We start from the raw sequence: 22,597 nt of genomic DNA on the forward strand, positions 1-22,597 counted from the left end.
TAGAACCCATGCTCGGCAACAAGAGAAGCCACCACACTGAGAAGACCGTGCACTGCAACAAACAGTAGCCCCTGCTCGCCGCAACTAGAGAAAGCCCACACGCGGTAACGAAGACCCAACGCAGCCAAAAATAAATAAATAAAGTTTATTTTTTAAAAAAAGATGTATATGGAAGAAACCGAACTAGAAAAGTATGAGAAAAACATTTGGATGAATAGTCAGTTGTCTAGCTAGCTTCAGCATAAACGAGGCCCTTTAACGCTATACAGAAAACCCAGACCCAATCATGGAGATTTTGACCACATACAAAATCTTGTGTGGCAAAAATGCTATAAACCTTGCCAAGGATAAGAGTTAAGTAAGGAAACATTGCATCATAAATGACAAGCAGAGGATGAATTTCACCAAAATACAAAGATTCCTAGAAATTGATAAACAACCCAGTAAAGATTTCTTTTCACAAAAGAAAATGCAAACCATCAAGAAATAAATGAAAAGAGGCTTTATCTCACTGGTATTTAAGTGAACGGATGACCTTCGCCTTTTCACTCATCCAATTTGACCCAGCTCTCTCAGATATTGATGCTGGGAGTGTGAATTGCTACAACCTTTTTTGGATGATCTAGCAAATTAAAATACAGATGTCATTCCACTCAGTAATTTCTCTTTTAGGAATTCAGACAAAAGAAATAAAAAGCATTAGCATATACAAGATATTTGCTGGTGTACTAGTTGAACTAGCAAAGCACTGAAAAAAAATTGAATGTTCATCAATAGGAAAATGGTTAAATAAATTAATGTTCATTACATTTTGTAATATTGTCAGCTATTAAAAAGTACATGTGGGCTTCCCTGGTGGCGCAGTGGTTGAGAATCTGCCTGCCAATGCAGGGGACACAGGTTCGAGCCCTGGTCTGGGAAGATCCCACATGCCACGGAGCAACTAGGCCCGTGCGCCACAACTACTGAGCCTGTGCGTCTGGAGCCTGTGCTCCGCAACAAGAGAGGCCGTGATAGTGAGAGGCCCGCGCACCGTGATGAAGAGTGGCCCCTGCTCGCCACAACTAGAGAAAGCCCTCACACAGAAACGAAGACCCAACACAGCTCAAAATAAAATAAATAAATTTATTAAAAAAAACAAAACAAAACAACAACAACAAAAACTGTAAGTTTAAAAAAAAAAAGTACATGTGAGAACTGTATATACTGGAGAGATGTTTGTGGCCTGTGGTTAAGGAAAAAGGCAAGTTATGTAGTAAAGGACTAACATTCTATTTTTGTTTTTTGTTTTTTGTGTATGTCTTGGTTTTTTGTTGTTGTTGTTTGTGTGGTGATGGCGATTGGGGATATTTATACATTCATACAAGTGCTTACATGTGTAAGGTCATAGAAGGAGAAGAGACCCAACTGCTAATGTTGATCACCTCACAGAAGCAGGATGGAAAGGTGGGAAGAGCAGACGTAATAACTTTTCTTCTGAAAAATTAAAATATGTCTATATAGGGGTAAATATATAGTTTCTCTTTACAAACTTTTGCATCATTTGACTCCTTCCTGAACTTAAAAATGAAGGATAAATAAGGGTCTAGTATCCAGAATATATTTTTTAAAAACTCTAACAACTCAACAACAAAAGGCAAATAATCCAATTTAAACATGGGCAAAGAAGTGGAACAGACATTTTTTCAAAGATATACAAATTGCCAACAACACATGAAAAGATGCTTAACATCATTAGCCATTAGACAAATGCAAATCAAAACCACAAAGAGATGCTACTTCACACTTACTAGGATGGCTAGAATTTTTTTTAAAAACCCAGAAAATGAGTGTTGGTGAGGATATGGAGAAACTGGAATCCTTGCTAAAAATGGAATTACAGTATGACCCAGAATTTCACTGCTAGGTATAAATCCAAAAGAATAGAAAACAGATACAGTAGAAATACATGTTCAAGTTCATAGCAGCATTATTCACAATAGCCAAAAGGTAGAAACAACTCACAGGTCTATCAACGGATGAATGGATAAACAATACATGGTACATACATACAACATAATATTACTCAGCCATAAAAAGGAATGAAGTTCTGATATATGCTGCAAAGTGGATGAACCTCAAAAACATTATACTAAATGGAAGAAGCCTCACACAAGAGATTTCATGTATGATTCCATTTATATGATATGTCCAGAATAGGTAAATCCATAGAGACAAAAAGCAGACTAGTGGTTGCCAGGGGCTGAGAGGGAGGGAAGAATGGGGAGTAACTGCTAATGGGGTACCGGTAGGCTGATAGAAATGTTTCCAAACTAGTAACAGTGGTGTTTGCACAACACTGCAATTGTACTAAACATCGCTGAGTCGTTCACCTAAAATTGGTTAACGTTATGTCATGTGAATTTCAGTTGAAGGAAGGGAAGGAAGGAAGGAAGCTCGAGGCCTCGCTTCTTCAAGCTGCCCCGCTGCGGACCGCGCTTCCGCTCGCCGCGGCCCAAGTCAGTACCCCAGCCCGCAAATTTAGAGGGCGACTGGGGCTGATGAAATGACAACAGGGGTATGGTAAAGGAGGCTACCAGACAAAGACGGAGAGGCGGGCGGCACCCTCGGCTCCTGACGTTGCCACCCCTGCCCAGTCAAGCTGCTCCGCCCAGACTATCGTCTGAGGTGATCGCCACCTTGCCCGCGGGGACGGGGCGGGACCCGGGGGCGGGGCCAACGGCGCGGGGAGGGCCGCCTGCGCGCCGGACCGGACGCGAAGGCACCGGAACCCTTCAGCTGAGGGCACCTGTTTCCGAAGGGAGCTCTTATCCCGACGTCAAAGTCCGCCACGTTGGGAAGCCGGTTTCCGGAGTCTTTTTTTTGTCCCCGGGTCTCAGCGGTGTGGAGGTGGCGGTGGCTATGAGGCAGAAGCACTACCTTGAGGCTGCGGCGCGGAAACTACAAGATAGCTGCCCGGGCCAGGCCCGCTATCTCCTGTAAGAGAGGGAGAGAGGGGGAGCGGGAGGCTAGCCGCTAGGGGGTGTTTCCTCATCCCTTATGAGTCTCTTTCTCTTTTGCAGCTGGGCCTACAGTTCGTCACACGGTAGGGAGGACGCCCGTTGGTTGTGGGTCAGGCTGTCGTCGCCCCGCTCGCCTTCATTCCCCACAACGCTCAGGATGATCCAAAAAATCGGATCGACCCACTGCCATAATAAACCCCCTCTAGAGGCTTCTCAGTTTCGTAAAAAATCCAAATTCCTTAACGTGCCTTATCTTGTCTGACCTATTAGCGGCATTTGACGCATTGATCAGTCTACTCGAAATAGTTTCCTCACTTGGCTTCCGGACCGTCACAAAGTTCACCTCCTACCTCTTTAGCCAGTACTTCTGTTTTGCTGGTTTCTCCTAATTTCCCCAACTTAAAAATGTTGGAGTGTCCCAGGACTCATCCCTTGGACGTCTTTTCTAGCTACACTCAATTCCTTGGTGACAGTTTTTCATCCACTCTCATGGCCTTTAAATTCTGCATACTGAGGACTTGCAAATTTATATCCCCAGTCCAGACCACTCCCGCGAATCCTAGACTCATCCAGATACGTTGACAACTTTTTTTGAATATTATGTTAGGCGAAAATTCAAGCTTTATCCCCCAACACGACAACCCGCCTCCTCCAGTTATTCCTATTTCAGTAAATGGTAACCCCATCCTTAAGAATTAGCCCCAAAACCTAGGAGCCACTCTTGACTCACTAACAGCCTTCCTCCCCAAGCCAGTAGGCCAGCAAACCCCACTGGCTTTAAAATATATCCACTATCTAGCCACTTCTCTCCACATCCAACTTACCACCCTGGTCCAAGCCATCAGTTTCTCTCCTGGATTATTGGCAATAGCTCCCATGCAGTCTCAATCCAGCAGCCAACGTGAGCCTAATAGAAACCTAAGCTAGACCATGTCACTTCTCTGCTACCAACTCTGAAATAACTGCCCATCTCAGAGTAAAAGTGAAAATCTTTTAAAGGGACTTCATGGCCCTATGTCATAGGTCTGCGTTACCTCTCTGACCTGCTCTCCCTTTTGTTCACTGAACTCCAACCACTGCCAGGCCCCCGTGCTGTTTCACGGCCTTTGCACCTGCCCTTCCTTCTACCTGGAAATCTTAACTCACATATCTCCTTGGATTCTTCCCTCACTTCCTGCTGGTCTCTTGCAAATGTCACCCCACAAAGCCTTCCCTGGCTGCCCTATTTAAGATTATAGCAGCTCCATCGCTACGCCCCATTCCCCTTTTCCTGTATTTCTTTTTTCTCCCCAGCACTTAACATTTGGCATTGTTGTATTCATTGTCTCTCTGCATGAATTGTCCTTTGTTCACTGTGGTATTGCCCACACCCAGAACAGTGCTTGGCACTTAACTGTCACTCAGTAATTATGAATGAATTTTACATTTGGCAGAGCTAAGTTACGAACATGGTCTTTAGCTTTACACAGGGCTAACCAATAAATATTTATTGAATAACAGATAGCGTGCCCACCTTCCTTTTCAGCAGCATCACCTTCACGCCTCACCTTTCCCTAAATAACCATGCTTGATTTTTCACTGTACTTGTACCTGAAAGCCCGTTACCAATAATAGATGCCATTTCCAAATACAGATAAGAGTTTACAGTCACCTGTGATGACTTTTGTCAAGCCTGTTTGAAGTGTTTCTGGCTAGTCTATGCAGAGTTTAATAATTTTCAGGGCATTTTAATCATATTCTGTTGCAGTTTTTACCAGTCTTATCTTTATTTGCTTAGGGCTCCCCAAGAGTGTGAGTTCTATAAAGATAGCAACTCCTTTACTTCCATATTTATGTCTCCACAGCCTAGCATGGTAGACGGTCAGTGAATGCTTTCTTGATTGCATAAAGGTCCTGGGGCAAGTCTGTTGTCCTGTCACCTTGTACTGCAGACAAAGCCCAGCTCACAACCACAAAATTGTGCTAATTGTTTAAAAAGGAAAAGTCACAATATAATTTGTTATTTTGTGATAAATGTGTCTGTAAAATTGGTTAGACATACAGCCTTTTTTACTTGGTAGCAAGTAATGAACAATGTAGCAAAGGGTGGGGACTTACCTATCTGTTCCTAAAAGGAGTGAATGGATAGAATTATAGTGTTTTGTAAAATAAATTATTGCTGGTTTATCTTTTTGTAAATTTTCATATTTTGAGTTTGCTTAAGGAAAATGTATATTTGCTTGTATTAAATAATATACTCTTTTGCATTTATAATATTGATAGTTAGCAGTAACAAAATATTCTGTTTGCTGACTTGTGAGTTTCATTTGTATAATTTTAGATGACAAAAGCACTTTTGAAGGAACATGTCCATACTGTTTCCAGTTGCTGGTTCAGGATAAGTCTCGAGTACGTCTCAAACCCAAACCCAGACTGACACCCAAAATACAGAAACTTCTTAATCGAGAAGCAAGAAATTATACACTCAGTTTTAAAGAAGCAAAAATTTTGAAAAAGTACAAAGACTCCAAAAGTGTATTGGTAAGCTTTCAATTCCAGTATGTATAAATAAACCAGAATTTTCTTTTCTTTCACTTAAGATGAGGTTAAGAATTAGCCTGAATGTAACTCAGAGGTTTGTAGTATATTTAGATTGTCAAAATATATACATAGGATTTCTTTCTAGTGATTACTGTGTCATCAAGAGTACAGCTTATTTTTGTTTTTCACAATTACCTAAAACCAAACATCATGAACTCTCAATTGCCCAGATCTTATTGCTGAGCACAATTATTTTCACAAAGTTGAGAATTTCTTGAGCTCACCAGTGTGACTTCACCTGAACTGCAGTCACCGCTAAATTATTTTTTCAGCGAATGGTTCTTTTCTTCGAACAGCAGTATGTATTAGGTATACATAAGGCTCTTGCCTTATGTATTAGGTACCAGTGTTACTTCTTCAGTCACCTCCGCTCTATGTCAGAGTATGTATTTAAGTTTATGCCCAACAAAGGTAAGTGCATCTTATGTTCATTCATCAAACATTTATTGAGGATCTATCTTATTCCAGACAATGCTGTGTATTGGGGATGTTAAGTGCAATAAAACAACCAAAAGCAAATTACTCTGGTTTACTGTATAGAGACCAGTATCAGATACACTTTATCTACATGTTCTGTGTTAACAGTTATTAACTATTCGAGTGCCTGCTTACTGCCAGGCACTGTGCTGGGCATTATGGACATTATGACAGATTATGTCTGGCCCAAGACTATAGTCAGTAATAACTTAGATTGGAACTGCCATATTTAGGAGTTTACCATAATTGGACAGGTAAATGAATTTTGCTTTGTCATAAAATTGATTGTTTGTATAAAGCGTAGAACAACTTAAATAGACCTCTGTAAATGCATTTTTACCTGCTCATGAACATCAGAGTACTTCTCAGCTAAACTAGTTTCTGTTAATTTTGTTGAGGCCTGGGCTGAATCCTGTGCCTTGTGAGTCAGATATGTAGAAGAAAGGCATTTAGCTATAAAATGAACCATGTCTTGAAAAATGAATCCTGAAAAGAAAGTCAACCTCTATCGCTAATGAAGTGAAGTATGAGAATGTGAGGATTCATTTGATTGGTTTTATAAATTGCTTTAGACCTGTATTTACAGAATCACTAAATGTTTGAAGGAGTCAATTAAATTTTCAGTGATATTTTGCCATGTTTTATTGGAAAAGGCTTGGAGTTTGTCTGCAAAAAAATGCTAAATGTCTACTATTATAAAGAACAACTTTCCAGATGTTAAGGGGTATCATTCCCAGTCTCCTCCATTCCCCCCCGAACATGGTTTTACATTGAGAAAGTAAAGACTTTATCATCTTTAAAAACGTGTTTTAAATTATATACAAATGTTTAGCCATTAACTTTTTATTGAAGATTTTCTTTTAAATTTGTGTCTTGTCTGATTCCTGCTGCTAGTTTACAAGCTTGCTGAGGGCAGCCTTTGTTACTCACCCTGTAGTACCTGGTTTAGTCCCTTATGTATATGAATTTAATGAGCATGCAGTTTATTGGATTAAATTCTAAGAGAAATCAGACCCAATATTTCTTCTTTTTATGGCAGTTGATTACTTGTAAAACATGCAACAGAACAGTTAAACATCATGGCAAAAGTAGAAGCTTTCTATCAACATTGAAGAGCAATCCTACCACTCCTGCGAGTAAACTCGGCCTAAAGACCCCAGAGAGAAAGACTCTAAGTTCTGCAAAGCTAAATCATATGTCTGGTTCCAAAGCCAAGAGCCCAGCATTGATTTTCAGGTATCTTAATCCATTAAGCTATTTAAATGACCAGTGTTAACCCATGAGTTCTAATTTCTCTGTTAATACACTCCCTGAAATTGCCATGCAGTTGAGGAAGTCATCACTGCACTGACTTCCAGGTGTGTTCCTCTACTTCCAGTCTCTCCCTGGGCCTGTTCCCAGCTGCCTATTAAATATATCCACTTCCCACTCCTACATGTCCCCACAGGTAACTACTCAAACCTGCCCATCCTCCTAAGTTCCTTATTCTGTAAATGAACATGCCCTTCTAGACATTCTGACCTGAAATGGTGAGTATAGTTGACAATCCTACTCCCTCAGTCTTGGTTCAGTTAGTTGCCAGTTTCTATCCATCCTGCTTCCAAGGTGTCTGCAGCTATTCTTTCCTTTTTCTCCCTGCTGCTGCTATCTGTTCAGGTCATTATTCACTCTTTGCCAGGACTACTACAATAATTCCCTGAGTCTTCCTGCTCCTAGTTTCAAGTCCTTCTAGTCTGATATTTTTATTTTTTATAAATTTATTTATTTGTTTACTTATCTTTCACTGCATTGGGTCTTCGTTGCTGCATGCAGGCTTTCTCTAGTTGTGGCAAGCAGGGGCTACTCTTTGTTGTGGTGCGCAGGCTTCTCCTTGCAGTGGCTTCTCTTGTTGTGGAGCATGGGCTCTAGGCTTACGGGGTTGCTTCTCTTGTTGCGGAGCACGGGTGCTGGGCGTGAGGGCTTCAGTAGTTGTGGCACGCGGGCTCAGTAGTTGTGGCTCATGGGCTGTAGAGTGCAGGCTCAGTAGTTGTGGCATGTGGGCTCAGTAGTTGTGGCGCACAGGCTTAGTTGCTCCACGGCATGTGGGATCTTCCCGGACCAGGGCACAAACCTGTGACCCCTGCGTTGGCAGGCGGATTCTTAACCACCGTGCCACCAGAAGTCCAAGTCTGATATTTTTTAAAAGCACAGTTCTGATTAGAAGCTTTAGCACCTCACTCTGTAGCATATGGAACAAATACTCCAGCATGGATTTCCAGCCCCCACTACCTGGCACCAATCTGTCTGCCTGTCTTACTTGTCTTAATTCATCTTATGTGTCAACAAAACTGAACCACTCACAGTTTACTTTCCTGCTCTAAACCTTTGTTCTTGCTGTTTCCTGTATCAGAAATTCCTGTGGAAATCTAACTGAATAGGGATTTGTGAAATGATACTAAGTTAACTGTGTGACTGGGCTCATGTTTTATTTTTAGTAATCCTCAGTACACTATTCACTATGCTAATCAATAAATTTAACTCCATAGAAACTGTGAAAGGAATTTTTAAACAAACATTTTGTTACAAAAGAGTCTGGTAGTTTCTTGAAAATCAATAACAAAATTCAGCAAGGACTGGATTATTTGTTTTTACTAAGTTGAGGTTTTTTTATATTGGGTTTGACATTTAAAATTTCAAGTCCAGTTTTCTGTATATTCCTAATTATTTTGATGTTTGGTACAATAGGAATTCATCATGGAAGTTTCTACTTTATTGGGCATGTGCAGATAAAAGAACATTTGGCATATTTAAAATAATTCAGTGGCATTTAGACCAGACTCCTTCTTAGATATATGCAGGAAAGAGAATGCTATTTCACATTTATCATGGATGGGGAGTCAGAAGAGGGATGAGACTGACAAACCCCAAATATTGTTTGGGGGGATGAACACAATTAGAAGGAAGGAAATAGAACGAGGCATAAATACACACATACCAGATGGGGAATCATCTATTCAGTGGATATTTTTAGAGGGCCTCCTCTGTGCTTGGCACTGTTAAAAAGCCCTGGAATATACAGTTAGTCGTACAAAGTGTCTGCCCCATGGAGCTTATACTGTAGGGGCGAAAATACAGTGGAATGGTACCTATATGTGTAGGTTGATATTCTTCACTTTTGAGAAAGAAGTGGTCTTGAGCTGTGAAGAAAAAATATGTTTTTAAAGTCCTTGCTTAGAACTGTCATGAATCTTGGTGTCTGACTTACAAGTAACTCAGACCTGATGATATTTTGCCTTTAGCTTTCTCTTTCAGGTGGTGATAGAAGCTTCCAGAACCACCCATTATACCTCCTAAATGTTGCCTGTAGCCTGTTTAGTGAGATTTCTTAATAAAATGGGAATGACTTTGCTGGGTATAGCCACTGCTCATATATTGCCATAATTATGGAAGAGTAGAAAATGATTCTAGTAGCAGGTATCTAGGCTAAGAAGGAAGAACTGTTGTTTGTCAGTATACCTAAGTGTGGCTTTATGTTTCTTTTCAGAACAGCTACATCTGGACAGTCAACACCCATTTGCTCCTCAAAGAATGTGAGCAAAACAAAGAAACACTTCTCTCAACTAAAAATGTTGCTTAGTCAGAGTGAATCTGAAAAGAATCCAAAGGTGGACTTCAGAAATTTCTTATCTTCTTTGTAAAGGATGGACTATGAAAATAAGAAATGTTTAATGTAATTTCTGAAACTAAAGTTAGAAAACCTGCTTTTTCAAGAACCTATTTATTCTTAAAATACATGGAAACTAGGATTCAAGAGCAAACTTTTCTTGGCATTCTTCAGTGTTTATGGAGAAAATACCTCGTTAGAATGAAAAGCTGAAACTTGCCTACCTCACCAGGTGATTGTGAGGATCAAAAATATATGAAAGGTCCTTGTAAGTAGTAAAGATATACATGGAATTGAGTGGTTATATTATTATTTTCTCCTCCCTTAAGTTTTCATTATTTATGTCATTTTCTTTCATAAGGAAATTGAGACGTTTATGAGAGGTGTGCTTACTCCTTTCTAGGTGTCTGTAACCTTATTGATAATTCAGAAAAAGTATAAAGTATAATATTTCACCACAAGTGGCATTTCATTTGCTCTGGTGAAGACTTATTTTTAGGTCTAAAATTTACATCAGAACATAACATGGGGAGGCAGAGTCAAGATGGCAGAGTAGGAGGATGCAGAGTTCGCGTCTCCTCACAACTAGGGCACCTACCAGATGCTGGTGGGGGACCTCGACACCCAAGGGTATGGGAGGAACCCCCAAAAGACAAGGTAGAACATGGGATGGGGAGCGAGGGGGGAGGAGAAGTGGAGGTGGAATGGGACTGGCACCCCTGAGGGGTGGCGGTAGGGAGGGGGTTCCCACGCCTCGAGAGGCCCACTCACTGCGAGGGGATCAACAGGGATGGGGAGAGACCCTCGGGGGTTCAGAGGATCAGAGGGGAGCACAGCTAGCATTTCCCCTGCCCACTTGGGCCCCAGGGAGCCTGCTGGGGTCACGGGCCTGGTCCTCAACCCTCTGGGGCCCCCTCTGGCTGTGTGGGGGCGTTGGAGGATGGGGGAGGAAGAGTAGAGGTGAACGGGGAGGGACCCTCGGGGGTATGAGGATTGGGGGGGAACGTAGCTAGCGTTTCCCCCACCCACTTGGGCCTGCTGAGGTCCTGGCCCTGATACTCTGCACTCCGAGGCCAGAGGCACTCCAGGGCCCCATCCAGCTGTGCTGAGCCTAAGCCCCACCCCCCCACTTGGGCCTTTTCTGGCCCCGTGGGTCCTGAGCATAGGCCCCAGCCCCCTGCCTAAACCCCACCCTTGCCTAAGCCCCATGCGCTGCCTAAGCCATGGCCTTTAATGGCCTTTGTTTTGGTTTTTTTTTTTTTTTTTTTGCTATTGTGGTTCTGTTTTATCTTCCGGTTGTTGTTTCATTTATACTTTTATTGTTTATAATATATCTGTTAGTTTTCTAATTTTATTTTATTTCTTATTCTTTGTTATTGTTCTGCGCCATGTTGTTGTTTGTTTTTTTTGCCACGTGGCTTGCGGGATCTTGGTTCACGGGCCAGGGGTCAGGCCTGAGCTCCTGTGGTGGGAGCACTGAGTCCGAACTGCAGGACTAACAGACAACCTCAGACCCCAGGGAATATTCCTTGGAGTGAGGTCTCCAGAGTTCCTCATCTGTGAACCAAGACCCAGCTCTACCCAACTGCCTGCAAACTCCAGTGCTGGAAGCCTCAGGCCAAACAACCAGTAAGACAGGAACACAGTCCCACCCATCAAAAAAAATGAGATGACAAAAGAATATACTACAGATGAAGGAGCAAGGTTAAAAACCTACAAGACCAAATAAATGAAGAGGAAATAGGCAAACTACCTGAAAAAGAATTCAGAGTAATGATAGGAAAGATGATCCAAAATCTCGGAAATAGAATGGAGGCACAGATAGATTGAGAAAATACAAGAAATGTTTAACAAAGACCTAGAAGAACTAAAGAACAAACAAATAGAGATGAACAACACAATAACTGAAATGAAAAACACACTAGAAGGAATCAATAGGATGATAACAGGCAGAAGAACAAATAAGTGAGCTGGAAGATAGAATGGTGGAAATAACTGCCAAGAAGCAGAGTAAAGAAAAAAGAATGAAAACAATTGAAAACAGTCTCAGAGACCTCTGGGACAATACTAAATGTACCAACATTCAAATTACAGGGGTCCCAGAAGAAGAAGAGAAATAGAAAGGGTCTGAGAAGATATTCAAAGAGATTATAGTTGAAAACTTCCCTAAATTGGGAAAGGAAATAGCCACCCAAGTCCAGGAAGAGCAGAGAGTCCCATACAGGATAAACCCTAGGAGAAACACACCAAGACACATATTAATCAAACTAACAAAAACTAAATTCAAAGAAAAAATATTAAAAGCAGCAAGGGAAAAGCAAAATATAACATACAAGGGAATCCCCATAAGGTTATCAGCTGATTTTTCAGCGGAAGCTCTGCAAGCCAAGAGGGAGGGGCAGGACATATTTAAACTGATGAAAGGGAAAAACCTACAACCAAGATTAGTCTACCCAGCAAGGATCTCATTCAGATTCGATAGAGAAATCAAAAGCTTTACAGATAAGCAAAAGCTAAGAGAATTCAGCACCACCAAACCAGCTCTACAACAAATGCTAAAGGAACTTCTCTAGGCAGGAAACACAAGAGAAGAAAAAGACCCACAAAAACAAACCAAAGACAATTAAGAAAATGGTAATAGGAACATACATATCGATAATTACCTCAAATGTAAATGGCTTAAACGCTCCAACCAAAAGACAAAGACTGGCAGAATGGATATAAAAACAAGACCCATTTATATGCTGTGTACAAGAGACCCACTTCAGACCTAGGGACACATACAGACTGCAAGTGAGGGGATGGAAAAAGATATTCTGTGCAAACAGGAATCACAAGAAAGCTGGAGTAGCAATACACATATCAGAGAAAATAGACTTTAAAATAAAGCCTGTTACAAGCGATAAGGAAGGACACTACCTAATGATCAAGGGATCAATCCAAAAGAAGATACAACAATTATAAATATTTATGCACCCAAAATAGGACCACCTCAATACATAAGGAAAGTGCTAACAGCTATAAAAGGGGAAATTGACAGTAACACAATAATAGTGGGGGACCTTAACATCCCCCTTACACCAATAGACAGATCATCCAGACAGAAAATTAATAAGGAAACACAAGCTTGAAATGACACAATAGACCAGATAGATTTAATTGATATTTATAAGACATTCCACCCGAAAGTGGCAGAATACACTTTCTTCTCAAGTGCACACAGCACATTCTCCAGGATAGATCACATCTTGGGTCACAAATCAATCCTCAGAAAATTTAAGAAAATTGAAATCGTATCAAGTATCTTTTCTGACCACAATGCTATGAGATTAGAAATCAATTACAGGAAAAAAACACAGACACATGGAGGCTAGACAGTGTGCTGCTAAATAACCAAGAGATCACTGAAGAAATCAAAGAGGAAATCAAAAAATACCTAGAAACAAATGACAGTGAAAACACAACAACCCAAAACCTATGGGATGCAGCAAAAGCAGTTCTAAGAGGGAAGTTTATAGCAATTCAATCTCACTTCAAGAAACAAGAAAAATCTCAAACAATCTAATCTTACACCTAAAGAACCTAGAAAAAGAACAAAAACAAAAAACCCCAAAGTCAGTAGAAGGAAAGAAATCATAAAGATCAGAGCAGAAATAAATGAAATAGGAACAAAGAAAAAAATAGCAAAGACCAATAAAACTAAAAGCTGATTCTTTGAGAAGATAAACAAAATTGGTAAACCTTTGGGCAGACAATTCAAGAAAAAAAGGGAGAGGACATAAATCAATAAAATTAGAAATGAGAAAGGAGAAATTACAACTGACACTGCAGAAATACAAAGGATCATAAGAGACTACTACAAGCAACTATATGCCAATAAAATGGGCAACCTGGAAGAAACTGACAAATTCTTAGAAAGGTACAACTTTCCAAGACTGAATCAGGAAGAATTAGAAAATATAAACAGACAAGTCACAAGTAATGAAATTGAAACTGTGATTAAAAATCTTCCAACAAACAAAAGTCCAGGACCAGATGGCTTTACAGGAGAATTCTATCAAACATTTAGAGAAGAGCTAACACCTATCCTTCTGAAACTCTTCCCAAAAAACTGCAGAGGGAGGAACACTCCCACTTTCGTTTTACGAGGCCACCATCGCCCTGATACCAAAACCATACAAAGATACCACAGAAAAAGAAAATTACAGACCAATAACACTGATGAACATAGACACAAAAATAATCCACAGAATACTAGCAAACAGAATCCAACAACACATTAAAAGGATCATACACCATGATCAAGTGGGATTTATCCCAGGGATGCGAGGATTCTTCAATACACGCAAATCAATTAATGTGATACAGCATATTAACAAATTGAAGAATAAAAACCATATGATCATCTCAATAGATGCAGAAAAAGCGTGAAACAAAATTCAACACCCATTTATGATAAAAACTCTCCAGATAGTGGGCATAGAGGGAACCTACCTCAACATAATAAAGGCCATATATGACAAACCCACAGCAAACATCATTCTCAATGGTGAAAAACTGAAAGCATTTCCTCTAAGATCAGGAATAAGACAAGGATGTCTACCCTCCACTATTACTCAACATAGTTTTGGAAGTCCTAGCCATGGCAATCAGAGAAGAAAAAGAAATAAAAGGAATCCAAATTGGAAAAGAAGTACAACTGTCACTGTTTGCAGATGACATGATACTATACATAGAAAATCCTAAAGGTGCCACCAGAAAACTACTAGAGCTAATTAATGAATTTGGTAAAGTTGCAGGGTACAAAATTAATTGCACAGAAATCTTTTGCATTCCTATACACTAACAATGAAAGATCAGAAAGAGAAATTAAGGAAACAATCCCATTTACCATTGCAACAAAAAGAATAAAATACCTAGAAATAAACCTACCTAAGGAGGCAAAAGACCCATACTCAGAAAACTATATACTGTATAGCACAGGGAAGTCTACTCAGTGCTCTGTGGTGACCTAAATGAGAAGGAAATCCAAAAAAGAGGGGATATATGTATATCTTTAGCTGATTCACTTTGCTGTACATTATAAACTAACAAACACAATATTGTAAAGCAACTATACTCCAATTAAAAAAAAAAGAAAACTATAAAATACCAATGAAAGAAGTCAAAGATGACACAAACAGATGGAAAAATACACCATGTTCTTGGACTGGAAGAATCAATATTGTGAAAATGACTATACTACCCAAAGCAATCTACAGATTCAGTGCAATCCCTATCAAATTACCCATGGCATTCTTCACAGAATTAGAACAAAAAGTTTTACAATTTGTATGGAGACACAGAAGACCCCAAATAGCCAAAGCAATCTTGAGAAAGAAAAACGGATCTCGAGAAATCAGGCTCCCCAACTTCAAACTATTATACAAAGCTACAGTAATCAAGACAGTATGTATTGGCCAAAAACAGAAATACAGATCAATGGTACAGGATAGAAAGTCCAGAGATAAACCCACATACCTATGGTCACCAAATCTATGACAAAGGAGGCAAGAACATACAATGGAGAAAAGACAGCCTCTTCGGTAAGTGGTGCTGGGAAAACTGGACCCTACATGTAAAAGAATGAAATTAGAACACTCCCTAACACCATACACAAAAATAAACTCAAAATGGATTAAAGACCTAAATGTAAGATCAGACACTATAAAACTCTTAGAGGAAAACATAGGAAAAACACTCTTTGACATAAACCAGGGCAAGATCTTTTTTGACCCACCTCCTAGAGTAATGAAGATAAAACAAAAATAAACAAATGGGACTTAAACTTAAAAGCTTTTGCACAGCAAAGGAAACCATAAACAAGATGAAAAGACAACCCTCAGAATGGGAGAAAATATTTGCAAAGAAAGCAACGGACAAAGGATTAATCTCCAAAATATACAAACAGCTCATGGAGCTCAATATCAAAAAAACAAAAAACCCAATCAAAAAATGGGCAGAAGACCTAAATAGACATTTCTCTAAAGAAGACATACAGATGGCCAAGAGGGACATGAAAAGATGCTCAACATCACTAATTATTAGAGAAATGAAATCAAAACTACAACAAGGTATCACCTCACACTGGTCAGAATGGCCATCATCAAAATATCTATAAACAATAAATGCTGGAGAGGGTGTGGAGAAGGGGAACCCTCCTGCACTCTTGGTGGCAATATAAATTGATACAGCCACTGTGGGGAACAGTATGGAGGTTCCTTAAAATACTAAAAATAGAACTACCATATGACCCAGCAATCCCACTACTGGGCATATACCCTGAGAAAACCATAATTCAAAAGGACATGTGCCCCAGTGTTCATTTCAGCACTATTTACAAGAGCCAGGATATGGAAACAACCTAAATGTCCAATGACAGATGAATGGAAAAAGAAGAGGTGGTACATATATACAACGGAACATTACTCAGCCATAAAAAGGAACGAAATTGGGTTATGTGTAGAGATGTGGATGGACCTAGAGTCTGTCATACAGAGTGAAGTAAGTCAGAAAGAGAAAAACAAATATCATATATTAACGCATATATATGGAATCTAGAAAAATGGTACAGATGAACCTATCCCAGGGCAGGAATAGAGACGCAGATGTAGAGAACAAACATGTGGACACAGTCGGGGAAGGGGAGGGTGGGACCAACTGGGAGATTAGGATTGACATATATACACTACCATGTGTAAAATAGCTAGCTAGTGGGAACCTGCTATAAAGCACAGGAAGCTCAGTTCTATGCTCTGTGATGACCTAGATGGGTGGGATGGGGGGTGGGGTGGGAGGGAGGTCCAAGAGGGAGGTATGTATACATATAGCTGATTCACTTCATTGTACAGCAGAAACTAACACAACATTGTAAAGCAATTATACTCCAGTTTAAACAAAAATGACATAGTAACAGTTTAACTATCTTAAGTCTTTCCTGTAACATAGATAGACTTTTTTTAAATGATAGGCTAGGATTGTATTCAACCTTTTAAAAGCTCTTTAAATAAGCAATTTAGATACTTTAAACTATAACATGTTTCCAAGCCTCTTTGCTGCTTAAAAGTTTAAAACTTAAGTTTTCTTAAGAACATACAATGAAGAAAGGTTAGTTTCTTCAATAAGTAGTGCTAGGAAAACTGGACAACCACATGCAAAAAAATGAAACTACCACTATCACACCATACATAAAAATGAACTCAAAATGGATTAAAGACTTGAATGTTAAGACCTGAAACCACAAAACTCCTAGAAGAAATCATAGGCAATATGCTCTTTGACATCAGTCTTAGCATTATCTTTCTAGATATGTCTCCTCAGGCAAAGGAAACAAAAGCAAAAATAAATGGGATTACATCAAACTAAGAAGCTTCTACACAGCAAGGGAAACCACCAATAAAATGAAAAAACCTGAATGGGAGAAGATATTTGCAAATGATATATCCGATAAGGGGTTAATATATAAAGGACTCATATAACTCAAAAACAACAGCAAAACTAACCTGTTAAAAAATGGGCAGAGAAGCTGAATAGACATTTTTCCAAAGAAGACATACAGATGGTCAACAGACAGATGAAAAGATGTTCAACATCACTAATTATTAGGGAAATGCAAATCAAAACCACAATGAAATATCACTTCACACCTGTCAGAACTGTGAGTGTCAAAAAAGGCAACAAAATGTTGGCAAGGATGTGGAGAAAAGGAAAGACTTGTACACTGTTAGTAGGAATGTAAATTGGTGTAGACACTGTGGAAGACATTATAGAGATTTCTCCAAAAATTAAGAATAGAATTACCACAAGGTCTACCTATCCCACTTCTTGGAATTTATCCAAAGAATACAAAAACACTAATCTGAAAAGATACCTGTACCCGCCATGTTCATCGCGGCATTATTTACAATAGCCAAGATATGGAAACAACCTAAGTGCCCATATCAACAGATGAAGATAAAAAAGATGTGGTAAAGCTGTTATTTAAAAAATGAAAATTAAAAATTACCTAAAAATATTACAGCGTATGTTGGCGGCAATGTAAATTGGTGTAGCCAGTATAGAAAAGGGTATGTAGGTTCCTTAAAAAACAGAACTACCATATGATCCAGCAATTCCACTCCTGGGTATCTTCTGGAAAAAATGAAAACACTAATTCGAAAAGATACATGCATCCAAATGTTCATAGCAGCACTATTTACAATAGCCAAGACATGGAAGTAACCCAAGTGCCCATCAACAGATGACTGGATTAATAAGACATATATACACATACATATACATACAATGGAATATTAGTCATAGAAAAGAATGAAATACTGCTATTTACAGCAATGTGGATAGACCTAGAGAATATTATGCTTTGTGAAATAAGTCACAGAAAGACAAATAATGTATGATATCACTTATATGTAGAATCTAAAAAATAATATAAATGAATGTATATGCAAAACAGACTCACAGATACAGAAAACAAACTTGTGGTTACCAAAGGGGAGAGGAAAGGGGAAAGGGACAAATTAGGGGTATGGGATTAACAGACACAAATCACTCTATATAAAATAGATAAGCAACAAGGATATACTGTACAGCACAGGGAATTATACCCGTGAATCTTGTAATAACCTATATTGGAGTGTAATCTGCAAAAATACTGAATCACTATGCTGTACATCTGAAACTAACAATATTGTAAATCAAGTATACTTCAATGAAATAATTTTTTAAATATTACAGTATAGATAGTTAAGTGAAAATGATAGTCTTATAAAGAGAAGCAGCACATGTGCAATGTAGGGCTCAGACTATGAGCAGTTCTGATTCCTGGACCTCCATCTCATTGCCATGGCACTTGTTCACATGCTGATGAATCCTCCCAGCTACCGCAGTACTTCCTGAACACAGCTCACTTAGCTCTGGGCTACTTGTCTAGTCATGGGATGTGGAGACTGGAACATGTGACCAGAGAACCACTGATCCTGTGGACTGCAGCAAGCCTAACTGGAGGCCCTCCCCAGCCAGAGGGTTCTCAGGCAGAACCCTGAGAGAGAAAATCAAACCAACAGGAATGGGTGGGAAAGGGGCAAGGGGAGACAAAGATCTAATATTGCCCTATTTGTGTCCACAAAGAACTTTGGCACCAGATAGTTGACAATCTGTAGACCAAAATCATCTTCAATATACCCTGGTTCCATGCTGTCCACTATTGTCTCCCCCAGCACAGCCCCTGGGCTGCAACTGCAAAAGCACAATGGTGACTTTTACTGTGATCCCTACTCAGATTTTAGGACCCTGAGTAATGTTCCTAGGTGGGTCACCCCTGAGAGGGACAGTGCCAGTGAATTAACTGGGAGTCAAAATACAATTGCACATTTGAGACATTGCTCTACTGTTAAGCTGAGTTCTCTCACTTTCTCACCAGTGCCTCTCTTGCTTCCCTCCTGTTCCAGAAGAGGCAGCCTTCCTCATCCCCAGCAAGGCCAGTCTGGCCATCGATCCTGGATTTCGCCCCTTCTCTGACCCAGGGCCGTTGGCCAGTGGAATAGCCCTGCCTTCTTCATCTTCTCCCTCTACTGGATCCTTACTCTCAGCCTTTTAAATTTTCTTTTAGTAAGCCATTTATTGATGTATAACACACAGAGAAATGCTCAAAGCCCTGATCACAAGCCTTTGCACAGCTCTTCCCACGCAGGAGCCTGGTGAGACTTGTGCCTGTGTGCCTCCCAGTCTGAGCTGTGAGGGCTGTAACCCCTGGGTGTAACTCAGCTAGAATGTGCTTCCATCTGTCCAGGGGCTAAACGTACAATTAAATATAAATCGGAATTTTTCTGAATAAAAATCAATTGCATATAATACTAGTTATTTGAAAAGAAAATCCCAGTTTTTCTATAGACTACTTGTTTTAATTAAGTATAGTTTCTATTTTGTATTTTGATGCTTAAATTGTTACATCTTGGCCAACGAGAGGCCCTTTTAAGCTGATTTCTTTTTTCTTTCAACCCCATCAGAACTTTGAAAGCATCCGCCTTGCTTTCTTGCAAAGAAAAGTTCCAGACCACCTTCATTCTCTCAGTCATAAGATGTGGAAGCAGCCCCTCTCCAAGAAACCCTGCTACTTTGAGCACAAATTAGTAGTGATGACAGAAATAGGATGTTGGTGATACTTCTACTGAAGAATAGTAATAGTAACTAGACCACTGCAGAGGCAGAGCTGCAAAAGATAAATTCTTAAAAATCCTGAGTTCTTATACTTAAAATTTAATTCTAATATTACCAAATGCCTACTTGAATGTTTTAACCCTGCAACCAAATATCTTTTCTTTTATAATCTGATAAGCCATATATTGTTCATTTAAATAAAATTAATTCTAAGAATTACTTGTTTGTTCTTAAAAATAAGTACGACCTTCTGGTTAAGACTGTAGTCTTTGCGGTCCTGCCTTGCAGAACCTGGCTGTGCCATTTATTAACCGTCTAATCTTTGGCAAATTCTTAATTTCTCTGAGTCTGTTTCCTAATATGTAAAATGAGGATAACGATAGTACTTACCACATAAAGGTGCTGTGAGGACTCCATGAGATGGTACGTGAAAAACACCTAAAAGAGTGGATGGCATGTTGAAAGTGCTCAAGAAATTTGTGGTATTATCATAACTGATCAAAAAAATTGAAAAACTATGAACACCAACAATAAAACCACTAGATGAATAACAAGATCTAGCATTACCTTGTGGTGGTTGTCCTTTGAAAGCACAAATGGTGTAGGCAAATGATGTAGGCAAATTGTTTAATGATGTAGGCAATTGTTTTGAGGTATTTGTAAACATTTTTCGGTTTTAATTATATGGACAAAGACCCTCTTCTTGACCAAACTTCTGACAAGCTTCTCTGAGCCCTCTTTTTGACTAGGCCTCATCCTTGGGCTTTGTATTTGGCCCGCCTAGCCCAGTTTTAGCAAGAATCCTGCTAAGTCAGTTTAGCAAGAATTTCCCCACCCTCAACATCTCCTTTTAGTAATTTTCCATCCACCGATCCTCTTACTCTGCTCCTTGGCCATAAATCCCCAGCCGTCTTTAGCAGAGTTGAGCCCCAACTTTCTCCCCTATTGGAATAGTCTTGATACCTATCACAAAGGTCCTGAATAAAGTCTTTTAATAAGTGTTAGATTGTTTTTTTCTTTAACAATATCAACACTTGTCTAATATATCTTCAGTCTAAGTTCAGGTTTAATTCAAGGCAATTTGGTGTTCTAACAAGTGACAGATTTACTTTGGTGACTGCTTTCTTGAGGTGGCATGTAGGTAGTGGAGGTTAATGGAAGTCTGACTTATGAATTCATTTCATGAAATGCAGAAAATCCAAGTGGTTCAATCGCCAGAGTTATATACAAGAGGTCCTTACAGCCTCAACTGGGTCTTCCTGTAATGGCTCTATCCAAAGTTGTAAATACAAGATTTATATACATGTCTCCTTGGAATAATTCCAAATCATCTTTTACTTTTCTCAAGGACAGAAACTGTAGCAACACTTGTGGAATCAACATATTCTTTTATATATTGGGCACCCCAAAATGTTGGTTATAAATCTTGAGGTCAATTATCAATTGTCATTAAAGTTAACAGACAAAAGAGAACACAGTGGTACAGGTGTTTAAAGTATATAGTTTTTGATATATTCAATTCAACCTAAGTCGTTTTAACCTATTAGCTTTTAAGAGAATATTTTCTTACTAATTTTAATATGCAATCACACACACACATCAAATATACATATAATTTACACTATTTAAAGTATGTCTTTGAATCCTTAACTTTTAAAAATGTAAAATCACTAGTCATAACATTAGATCTTATTCATTTCAGATTAGTTATTCCAAAATTTCACTCTGAACTTAGGGAAACTTCACACAAAGATTGGGTAGTGGTGTTAAATATCTGTATTTGGGGTTTTCGTTTCAGTATCTTGGAATTACATTTACAGTGTATGGATCTAAATAATTCTCCCTGTATTACTAGCTAGCTATAGTACCAGCTACTTTTTTTCATATACCCTCAGGGGCACACCAGGCAGGATACCTGGTATTTAAATATAATTGATAATTATATGATTAATGAAAAGAGACAAAAGTTTTTTAGGTAGGTCTAAAATTTAACTTTTTAATTTTGTGGCCAAAAGCAGGACTATTTATTTAATAGTGACAGTTCTGGGGAGGTTTAAAGCAGTTTTTGTTGAACTCCCAAGTCAATACAGGCAATGCTTCTGAATTTTAAATATCTCCTAAACTTCTGCTGTTGTCTTGATGAAGTACATGACTGTTTGACAAATGGAAGATAAAGGAGCAGTTGGGTGGCAGTATAGGTGACTTCAAACTTCTGTTTAAAAATCTAACTTGGGGGAGTTCCTGGTGGCCTAGTGGTTGGGATTCCAGGCTTTCACTGCTGTGGCCTGGGTTCAATCCCTCGTCGGGGAACTGGGACCCTGCAAACTGTACGGTGTGGCCAAAAAATTAAAAAATAAAAATAAAAATCTAAGTTGACCTTTGGGTTTTGGGGAGAGCACATTCCACCGCTAAGATTCCAATCAGTGCTGTGTTGCCCCCTCACATCAATTCAGTACGAATTTCACTATTCCCCTGAGCTTAAGGTATCTCTCTCTAAGGTACAGCATCTTGTCTAGGATAAAAGTGCTCAGAGAGAATGGTCTACCTAAACTATTGCTGGCATACCAATTCTATTCTAAAGAATTTACAGACTTTCTAACCACAGTCTTATATATGCACATCAAATATGCTAATACTCTCTCTAGGCACTTCCTCGAAAACTGTAGTACCTAAATTCTGACAAGAAAAAAACACTTACTTA

At 39.3% G+C, this 22,597-nt stretch overlaps 1 protein-coding gene across 2 annotated transcripts; it reads left to right on the forward strand.

Moving 5' to 3' along the window:
• Positions 1-2,840: 2,840 nt before the first annotated feature.
• C14H18orf21 (chromosome 14 C18orf21 homolog) lies at positions 2,841-9,995 on the forward strand. Of its 2 annotated transcripts, none has more exons than XM_068563576.1 (5): positions 2,841-2,978; positions 3,063-3,085; positions 5,323-5,522; positions 7,099-7,295; positions 9,588-9,995. In XM_068563576.1, exons 1-5 carry the CDS (start codon positions 2,902-2,904, stop codon positions 9,673-9,675), a joined length of 585 nt encoding a protein of 194 aa, XP_068419677.1. In that variant the 5' UTR covers positions 2,841-2,901; the 3' UTR covers positions 9,676-9,995. The 2 variants fall into 2 exon arrangements, with proteins under 2 accessions (XP_068419677.1, XP_068419676.1); XM_068563575.1 differs by having other exon boundaries at positions 2,848-2,978; positions 9,583-9,995.
• Positions 9,996-22,597: the final 12,602 nt, after the last annotated feature.

The sequence above is a fragment of the Eschrichtius robustus genome, chromosome 14 (assembly GCF_028021215.1).
Source record: "Eschrichtius robustus isolate mEscRob2 chromosome 14, mEscRob2.pri, whole genome shotgun sequence".
Taxonomy (NCBI): Eukaryota; Metazoa; Chordata; class Mammalia; order Artiodactyla; family Eschrichtiidae; genus Eschrichtius; species Eschrichtius robustus.